Source organism: Sinocyclocheilus anshuiensis, unplaced genomic scaffold, assembly GCF_001515605.1.
Source record: "Sinocyclocheilus anshuiensis isolate Anshui unplaced genomic scaffold, SAMN03320099.WGS_v1.1 scaffold1224, whole genome shotgun sequence".
Lineage (NCBI taxonomy): Eukaryota > Metazoa > Chordata > Actinopteri > Cypriniformes > Cyprinidae > Sinocyclocheilus > Sinocyclocheilus anshuiensis.
This window is the reverse complement of record NW_015544204.1, coordinates 732,302-742,359: the sequence shown is the minus strand read 5'-3', so window position 1 is coordinate 742,359 and position 10,058 is coordinate 732,302. Positions and strand designations below refer to the sequence as shown.

Below are 10,058 nucleotides of genomic sequence, written 5' to 3'. Positions count from 1 at the left end.
GAGTATACTTGCAGTATAAAACTACTAAACTAGTAGTTTACTGAGACTATACTTCAAAGTGTACTAAAAATGCTACTACAAGTATTTCATTAGTAAACTATCGCTATACCTATAAGTTCACTTTTAGTATAGTTGCAGTACAAAGTAAACATTTTGATGTAAACTAGTTGTGTACTCAAAGTTTACTACTGTTATACTTAAAGTATTCTTAAAAGTATACTTTTATATACTAGAAAGTGGGCCAATTTAGTCCCAAGGAGTATTGAAATAGTACACTTACAAGTATACTACTAGTACACTGATATTTGTATACTTACTACATAAAGTATACTTAGAAACATACTTGAACTTTACTTAAGTATACTTACTAAAATAAACTTGAAGTATACTACTTTTTGGTAAGGGTTACAGACATCAATTGCCCTCTTCTTTGGATTTGGATCTGTGAATCTGACTTTTTCTGCTCCTTGTTTCAAATATCGTCTCAGATACTACATTGAGAGTGTATTTGGACTGGAATATTTTAAATCTTTTCTCACACTGATTGTGTAAAATCACTATCCATCTGACCTCTTTGTTTTGGGTGGAGGAAAACTAGTTTTAGGGCAGGTAAGAAAGACAGACCTTGCCTATATAAAATTGTCCAAATCACAAGCACATGCATGTAATATTTGTACAAATTTGATGACACGCACTGCTCAGTATATGTGAATATTGCATAGCTAAATAATAGTGTTGTTACATGAGCATTTTTTTTTTCTTGTGAATAGGATAAGTTTGCATGAAGGAAAGTGGTAAATTGAGTTAAGTAGATGTAGTTTGTGAGGACAAAGCAAGAGAGACAGGTGGGTGTCTTGTTTTTTTTTTTTTGTGAAGTTGAATATTATTAAGCATCCATCAGAGGTTTAGTATGATAATATTCAGCCATGGCCCGCAGCAGCTAATGAACTCTCTCTTCTTAGTCAAGAAGCAGAGCATCACAGGGGCGTTCAGTGTGACATCTCCCTGAAATGAAACAGAAGGAAGGCCATGTTGGTTCAGTAGACATACTGTGTAGATGATTCTTCAAAATTTGGAAAATATAATTTTAGAAACACCTTGCTAACTTGCTACACATCAAACACTGAGATATGTTTTAACGCCTGTTTGTGCACTGTTTTGAAGCACATGTGCTGTGTTGTAATGGACTGTAGACATACAATCTGTCTGGTAAGACTAAACTACATGAACTACTGAATGTCATAGGACACTGAGATCTTATTGTCAAATGACTGCCCTGAATAAGTTCATTCAAATATAATTAAATAATTATTGGATTTTGTTCAGTGTTTGAAGAAAGTCACGAAATTATTTTATTAAAAAAACTGTAATGTGCATTTTCAGTAATAACTATCACATGTACTGAGTCAGACACAAAGTAAATAAATGAATACATAAAAAAGATGCTAAATAAAAAACACAGCTTTTTAAATGTCTGCAAAGAAAGTTTTTCTAAATTCACTTACATTCAAAACACATTACATTTCAAAACTACTAGTTAATAGTTCTTTATCTCTTACTAGTGCTTAATCTGTATAAATGTAATTGAGAAGCAAAATTGTGAATTACTTTCAGAGAATATACTATATTATTATTATAAGAGATTTTTAAAGGTTTTGCTATTTTGCTGTAAATATTTGCATAATAGAAAATCCCATCTCAAGAAAAGCTCATCATCTGCTCTCTAACCTACTGTCCAGCGTCTGTAGGCTGCTCTACATCTCCCTCCTGCTTCGTCAGCTCCCCCTGGAGGCAGAAACACATCAACACATCTCAGCTGTGGACGATTCTTTATCACTGTTCATCATATTTTCACCTTAAAAACACTAATATAATTTTTAAATTACGAAATACATGTGTTTTGTTATTATTACTCTCTGGAAGATTTCAGATGTTCATGAATTATTTTGTTGCTGCACATCGACTGGTAATGGTCGCGTGGTTATGGATTGTTTCTTCATGAGATTTTAAATGAATAAAAACAATTTTGGAACTCTAATGAAAGGAACTGCGAAAAATGGGGGAGGAGGGGATTCATTTGTGTAGGAAAAATATATTTGTTTAAAACTTTATAAACTGTCATTTCTAACTTCCGCTAACTGTCATACGCTTGTTCACTAGAGAGTGGTGTTCAAGCAGATGACGTAGGCGTAGTGTTTCTCTAGGGAACAGTTTCCAGCTCAAGAATGCCACTGGTCTGCGGTCTCCATCCACTTTCTGCATTAACACCGCCCCCAACCAAACTCCAAAAGCATCCGTCTGCAGGATTAACAGTTTCTGGAAATCCGGGCTCAGCAGAACAGAGTCTCCAAACACTGCCTCTCGTAAATCCTGGAAAGCTCGTTCACATTGCTCCGTCCAGACCACCTTGTTGGGAACTGTGGCTCTAGTGAGATCTGTAAGCACAGAGTTCCTGGCAGAAAAGTTAGGTATAAATCTGCCATCCCAACAAGACCAGGAAATATCTCACCTGTTTCTTAGTGGTAGGAGGACGGTAACTTCGGATGGCATCTATTTTCTCCAGCTGTGGGCAAATGACTCCTCCTCCAATCACAAATCCCAAGTAGCTGATATCTCTCTTGTCTATTGTACACTTCTTCAGTTGATGATAAGACCTGCTGCCTTAATTCTCCCTAGGACTTGCCTCAGACGTTGACAATAGTCTTCCCAGGTCTCACTGACCACATCGTCCAGATAGGCTGCAGCAAACTCCCTGGTGCTTTGCAGGATCTGATCCATTAAATGTTGGAAAGTCGCTGGCACCCCCTGCAGGCCAAACAGCATAACCCAGAAATGGTATAGCCCAAAAGGGGTTTTGGAAGCTGTCAGTTCTTTGGCTCTGGCAATTAAAAAAAACCTGCCAGTACCCCTTGCATAAGCCCACAGTGGATAGGTATTTGGTTCTGCCCAGTCTTTCCACCAACTTATCAATTTTTGGCATCGGATAGGGGTCTACCTTAGAAAAGCTGTTAGATGAAGTCAATGCAAAATCTAAGGGTGCCATCCTTTTTCGGGACTAGGACAATGGGGCTACACCACTCTCTAAGGGAGGGTGCAATAACACCCATGGAGAGCCTAATGTCTAGTTCATCTTTAAGCACCGTTACCAGGCGTTCAGGGATCTGAAAACTCTTCTGGCGGACTGGAGTTGCCTCCTAAGGATGACGTCACCAGGTTAGTACGCCCAGGTTTCTCCTGAAACCGCTGGGGATCTAACAGCTGCTTCTCTTTGGGGTTGCTCTAGATGGGATACTGCTTATTTGGTGCAGCTGGTTGAAAAATGCTTCCCTGTTGTTTCCTCTTCCTCCTCGACCGCACGAACAAAGAGTTGTGCAGCCTCCGACTCAGCCCTGGGGTGGAACTCTTTCAACAAATTAATATGGAAGATTTGCTTTTGCTTCCCCTGCTCTGGCATGGAGATCTCATAGGTGACACTGCCAGTTTTCCGCACTACCTCTTAGGGTCCATGCCACTTAGCTAGCAACTTATTCTCACTGGTAGGCAGCAATAGCAGCACCTTTTGGCCTGGCTCAAATGATCTCTCCCTTGCCCTCTTATCATACCAAACTTTCTGAGTTTGCTGGGCTTTTTTTTATGTTCTCCTGGGCCAATAATGTCATCTCTTCCAGATGCGCTCTCATTTGGATCATGTATTGGACCACACTGCAAGTACCATCCTTGGGTTCCTCCCACTGTTCCTAAAGCAGGTCCGAAGGACCTCTCACCTGCCGGCCATATAACAGTTAAAATAGGGAGAAACCTGTGGAAGCCCACAGCACCTCTCTGTAAGCAAACAACAGATAAGGTAACCATTGTTCCCAGTCGGACCCTGACTTGGAAACAAACTTGTGCAGTATGCTTTTTGGGGTTTGGTTGAAGCGTCCGACCAAATCATCATTCTGGGGGTGGTAAGGTGTGGTCTTAATAGCCCTAATCCCCAACAGTTGGTACACCTGTTTTAACTGCAAGGATATGGCGTTAGTACCCTGATCTGTTAAAATTTCACGGGGAAGCCCCACCCTGGAAAACAGCTGTACAAGGCAGTTGGCTACTTTTCTAGCTTTGATGTTTCTAAGGAGAAAGGCTTCTGGGTACTTGGTGGCATAATCACAGATTACTCAAATGTACCTGTTCCCATTCTTACTTTTTTCCAGGGGCCCCACTACATCCATTCCCAGGTGGCTGAAGGGTGTGTCAATGACTGGCAATGGTAACAAATGTGTGGGTGCAACTCTCCTTCCAGATGTCATCTGACAGTCTGTACAGGTACGAATGAACTCGGTTACATCCGTATATATCTTAGGCCAACTAAACCGACTTGCAATCCTGGCTAATGTCTTATGCTTGCCAAAGTGTCCAGCCAATGGAACAGAATGTCCCAGAATGCCACTACCAACTACCTTTCACCTGAAAGTGTATACCTTTCTTCAGGATGTACTTTTCCTCCATTACACAAGAGACAACCCCATCTAACCCCATCTACTTCAGACACGTTCTGGAACCAGTCCTGCAAAGTAGGATATTTTTTCTGCAGTTCAGCTATGTCCTCAGGGATAGTCATATTAAGTGGCCCTTCTGGCAAAGGCAGCTCCTCAACCTGCCTACTCTCCACACTACCCTCAAACTTAAGCTTACGCCTTTCCTTTTTAAATGTATGTCTTTTGTCACAGCCCCCCTCAGTGTCAACATCAGCAAATGGCAACTCATTGAAGACTGCTCTAGCACTCTGGGCCCAGGTTACCGCATAACAGAACTGAACTTGGGACTCCAAATCACAGAGAATGGGGAGATCTTGCCCCAGTATTACCTCTTTAGGTAACTGGTTCAAGGCAGCCACATGCAACAAGAAAGTAAATCAGTTCAATATGGCCGTTCATGTATGCTGATCCAGGTGATAGTCAACAGTTTATAAGAAAAGTTTAAATGTCCACTGGTTTAGTGTTCAGGTGGCCAGTCTGAAACACAACGGTCTAGTTGTAGGTGTGTGTAGAGGTGTGTGTATGTAATCCATCTATCCACCTCACTGACGAACAAAGGTAAATAAAGAGTTTTTAAAATCCCAAGTGCGTGTTCATGTCTTTATACAAAGGGGTTAAGCAAGGGGAACACTGGGAACAGAGGGCAGCTCTGTGACACTCCTCTTGGCTTATATCGAAATCCTCCGACATTTTTATTTACAAATCCTCGTTTTGTACTTCTAATACTACCTCTGCACTTCCACATTCGTCATTTCTCACCAGAGCTTACGCTATGTCTGATAGAACCATTTCTGGTTCTAAATAGAACCATTTCTTTTAAGAGTGTACATCATCTGCTGGAATGCCTCTCTCTCGTGAACATACCTATGATAGTTAGCGGAAGCTAAAGATGACGGTTTATAAAGTTTTAAATATGGATATTTTTCTTACACAAACATATTGATTCACTTCAGAAGGCCTTTATTAACCCCCCAGAGCCGTGTGGAGTAAATTTTATGATGGATAGATGCACTTTATTTTGCTTCACAATCTTGACCACCATTCACTGCCATTATAATGCTTGGAAGAGCCAGGACATTTTTAAATATAACTCCGATTGTATTCATCTGAAAGAAGAAAGTCATATACACCTAAGATGGCTTAAGGGTGAGTAAATCATGGGGTCATTTTCATTTTTGGGTGAACTATCCCTTTAAGCAATTTGCAGTTTTACTGAATGATAAGACCAAATAACAATACAGTGCACCTAAAGACACCAATGCAACTGAACACCAATGTTTTCATTTTTACACACTTTTTCCGGTTAATTTGACCAATTATTGGCCTTGTGCAAATTAAATCCTTACCGGTTTGACGAGGCCAGTGGATGCGACCACACTTTCCAGCCCCTCCACTGCCTTTTCTGACGCCTGATTGGCTCCAGCCACGGCAGTCTCACTCACAAGATTCGCCTGCTCAGTTGTTTTGTGGGCAACTAGGACAGATAAAAGAAGTGTCCTTATATTTTGATTTAAGACTTTCCATAGATTAGGGTATTTAGGAAAATGACATGTTGAGTGTTTTGTTTAGTTAAGACCTGTTTCTTTATTAATTCTTTTACCTGTGTTTACACTTGTCACAACACCTTCCTTTGTCTTTGCGCCTGTCAGAAAAATAAAAAGAAACATTTATTGTGAAGTTCAAGTAACGACACTAAAGTATTAGCTCAACTAAAAATGAAAATTTTGTCATCATTTACCACCCTCATGTCATTCCAGACCTGTATGACTTTTTCTTTGGAACACAAAAGAAGATTTTGTTCCCGTACAATAAAAGTCTAAAGCAACATGTACAACAAATACGGAGACATTTCTTCAAACTACCTTCTTTTGTGTTCTGCAGAAGAATGCAATTCATACAGGTTTGGAATGAGCAAATTATGTAAATTATGACAGAATCTTCCTATTGAGGTGAACTATCCCTTAAAGCTCTCAGACATTTTCACAACCTTGTACCTAATTTCATCTTATTTTTAGACAGATGTCTGATCCTTGATTGATGCTTTCAGCTCTGGCTCCTGTTCTGTCCTGGGATCCATACACTTAGTCTGCTGTGCAAAGTCTCCTCTGGCAGTTCAGCTAAAGAATCCAACTTTCTCCAGTACCCAAGAGACTCTACAAAATCATGGCAAGTAAATGTTGACTGGCATCACTAAGTGCTATTAAGCATTACAGATTGAGAAACATCCTTTCTACTGAGACGCTTCCTACATGTTAACAGTGGAAAATCCCACTTTGGCGTCTGAAAGGCCCTGGCATCTCTTGTACAGAATCTGCGTTGCACAAATGGCCTGTAGAACAAGCTTAAGCTCTGTTTCTTTCCCAGAACCTTTGAGCCCACAGCAACGTGTCTGTGAAAGTCGCTCCTCCTTCCCAGCATGTGCTGGGACAACACAACAAATACACCCCTCAAGAGACGTGACATTGTCCTTGTTGTTCTGGACAAAGAGCTGATTTACTATCAAGACATGCACATTCTTCAGGGCTTAGTCTCTGCTTGCAACACAAACACAAGCCTGCAATCTTATATTATTAATAATATAATCAATAAAGATTGAGAGTATTGCTGTCACCTGACCACTGCTGCAATATGATGTCACTTCCACAGCATCTCTGATTATGTGACGAAGCATAAAACGTCTCTACTGCTGCAGCTTGCTGCTGCGATTAAGAGGAGGAGACTGTGATATACTAAATATAGTTGCGCATAGATTATAGAGGAAGATATTAGATATTATTGAGATATTGTTTCTTAATCGTGTCACACAAAGATGGCACAGCACTTTTTCAGATAATAATGCTAATATATAATAATGTAAATGCTAGCAGGATTTATATTTAAAAGTTGTACTTATACAGGGCACAATTTAATGCCGTGTGTCTTCATTTGTATTCTATTCTTAAATCTGAATTACATCACCTCTCTCTCTCTAGTACAATCCTAATACTTTAATTTCTGATCCATAAGAGACTTAATGGAATTAGGTATTAAAAATAATTAAGCTGGACTGTGCTCACACAGTTCTGTGATGAAATTGGTGTTATATAATGCAACAGAAATTAAAGTGACAGTTTTATGTGAGCTCAGCCTGGTCTACAGCAGGAGTCCAAACTTCTGAGACCACTAGTAGTTAAATTCATCTGGATTTTAAAAAAATTTATTATAATTTTTGTTATATTTTTGTTTGTTATGCAGTATCATAATAAGTTGAGTGAAACATTAACATGTATTTCACATTTTTTTAGCATTTGGTTTGTCGCTCTTTTGCTATATTGATAGAAGCACTCGAGCATCATGAGCTCCCCAAGTTTGTGTCAAACCTGATCATGTTCTCCAGCATGATCCAAACAGCATCTTCAATGGAAGATCATTTGACTGTCTTTACAAAGAGTCACATGATCAGTAGTGATCAGTAGTGCAAAATCTCAAATATTTATTTTATTAATTCTACATTATAACGTTTTAATATTTTTTTAACCCTAAAACTTTACCCCAAAATTCCAATTTTCAATGTGGTCTCAGACCTTGTCCTACTAAATAGAGTAATTATTGTTAACTAAAACTAAAACAATAAAAAAATCATTACTTAAAATAAAATAAACATTAAATTAAATTAAATAACGTAAAATATAAAAAGTAAACTTAATATTATTTCCATTTTTATTTCAGCTCACATTTTATTTAATTTCTCATTTTCATTTAGTTTAGTTAAACTAAAACTAAAAAAGAAATTATATGTACTGTATATATGTAGATGTCTATGTGTATGCAGTATTTGAGTCTCTAGGGTGGCAAGGGAGGTGTGTATGTGTCACAGCAATTTGTCACAGTTCAGTGCAAAGTGACCTCGCTTTTCTTTGAGAGGCTTGAGATTTCTCTGATTAAAGTAGATCGTCTGTGTGGTGCAGAGAATCAAATCTCCTTGTAATAGCAAGCACATTGTTCTTTCCTTTCTCTGATGTGGAGGACAAGTTATGCTCTTAAACACTGAAAACAGACAGTGACAGGCTCCTGTTACTGGTGTGTACACCCACTGAGAGCCATTACAATCATTAAAGATTGTGTATTGACCCGGGCAGACCCTGGTCTCTGTGGACCGGAATGTGAAGTGGACCGGAAGGGAATGGGATTACAGTACTATGTGCTCCTGTCAGCATAGTAGCATAACCAGGAAGAAATGATGTATTACACACAATGCTTGTGCCAAAAGTCATGTACAAGATGCAATATTTTACAGTAACCTTACTGTACTGTTAATTGTTACCCATATTGCATGTCAATGTAATTAGTCCTACAATATAGCAGTTACAATGTAAAAATAAGATGTTCAGCATATTTAGCCATACTTATGCACTGTAATCAGACTACAATATCGACATCAACAATGTTAACTACTGTATCTTATAGTTTACAAATTCTTTTAATATGCAATATAAATGGAGTTCAATCAGGCTTTTCTCTTCATAATGTATCTGCCACTGACAGCTCATCGGTTGATTGCATCCTGAAGTTGAAATTGAAAACACAAAAGTGCTTCCTTTCTTCTTCTTGTCCTTTCCCTTCTGTCTTTCTTTGTCTTTTTCTATCTCCCTCCTCATTCTCCACCCATTACTGACAGTAGAAACGTGTAGAAAGCTACCGCTCAGGAGTAAATGACCATGGTACTATTTACCATGTAAGTTATTTAGCAGTGTTGTTTTCAGCTGAATCTAAGGCTTTGAACGCTTGCTGTTGTTCACTTACTTGTAGTGACGAAGCACAGCAGTCACATGTAATAATGGGCTCATGCCCTACATTTATCTTCATTGCCCTGGTTTTCATTTGCAGGACTCTTATCATCATTGGCTAATAATTCAGTTATCTAAAACTGAAAGTGATATTTTGTTTTTGCTTACATAATGAATTATATTACATTAAATTATATTAAAGATTTAAATTGTCAATAAAATTGCCTTTAAATATGCTTTTGTAATTACAATTGGGTTGTAAATTTGTAATTGGCATTGTTTATAATTATGCAAATGGCACACCATACCATTTTAAATGACTTTATATTTCCACTACACTTTACTGAAGAAAAAAGGAAGAAATATAATGAAAAATGTAGATATACAAAAAGCCTTTTCTTACTTTAATTCTCTCAGTTTTCTCCCCTCAGTTGAATTTGTACATACCTACATACATGACCCCTTCTTTGGTTTTGGCAGCTGCCTCCTCCACCCCTGCCTTGGTTTTTTCGGCGGCAGCCACCACTCCCTCCTTAGCCATGGAGAATCCCTTCTTCAGCGCATCCATACTGGAGCTCGGATCTGGGCTTTATGTCCTTTAACTGGAAGTGGCTCTTGTCTTATAACTGGTGAATGGAGCTGTGTGTGCTCTGACTGCCAGTGTTGTAAGTGTGTTTGCCAGAGTGTGTGTGCAGCTCCTTTGAGAGTGGGATGGGCACTCAGTGCTCAGACAGATTGGGACACCCTTAACAAGAAGATTAGCCAAGCGGATGGG

General features: G+C 38.8%; 1 protein-coding gene across 3 annotated transcripts; it reads right to left on the bottom strand.

The window, feature by feature from the left end:
* Positions 1-410: 410 nt before the first annotated feature.
* LOC107696894 (synuclein-like) lies at positions 411-10,004 on the bottom strand. 3 transcript variants are annotated; one of them, XM_016497463.1, is made up of 6 exons: positions 9,731-10,004; positions 6,118-6,159; positions 5,864-5,991; positions 1,733-1,785; positions 974-1,005; positions 411-876 (listed from the first exon to the last, which is right to left on the bottom strand). In XM_016497463.1, exons 1-5 carry the CDS (start codon positions 9,849-9,851, stop codon positions 990-992), a joined length of 360 nt encoding a protein of 119 aa, XP_016352949.1. In that variant the 5' UTR covers positions 9,852-10,004; the 3' UTR covers positions 411-876; positions 974-989. The 3 variants fall into 3 exon arrangements, with proteins under 3 accessions (XP_016352949.1, XP_016352948.1, XP_016352950.1); XM_016497462.1 differs by having other exon boundaries at positions 858-1,005; positions 9,731-10,003; XM_016497464.1 differs by having other exon boundaries at positions 858-1,005; positions 1,729-1,785; positions 9,731-10,001.
* Positions 10,005-10,058: the final 54 nt, after the last annotated feature.

Excerpts from the sequence above, each read along its gene's own strand:
- LOC107696894 (XM_016497463.1), bottom strand. The coding sequence starts at position 9,851 with ATGGATGCGCTGAAGAAGGGATTCTCCATGGCTAAGGAGGGAGTGGTG. Across the intron at positions 5,992-6,117 it reads TGTGACAAGTGTAAACACAG|TTGCCCACAAAACAACTGAG; the intron begins GTAAAAGAATTA and ends TATCTGTCCTAG. Across the intron at positions 1,786-5,863 it reads CCACTGGCCTCGTCAAACCG|GGGGAGCTGACGAAGCAGGA; the intron begins GTAAGGATTTAA and ends TTCTGCCTCCAG.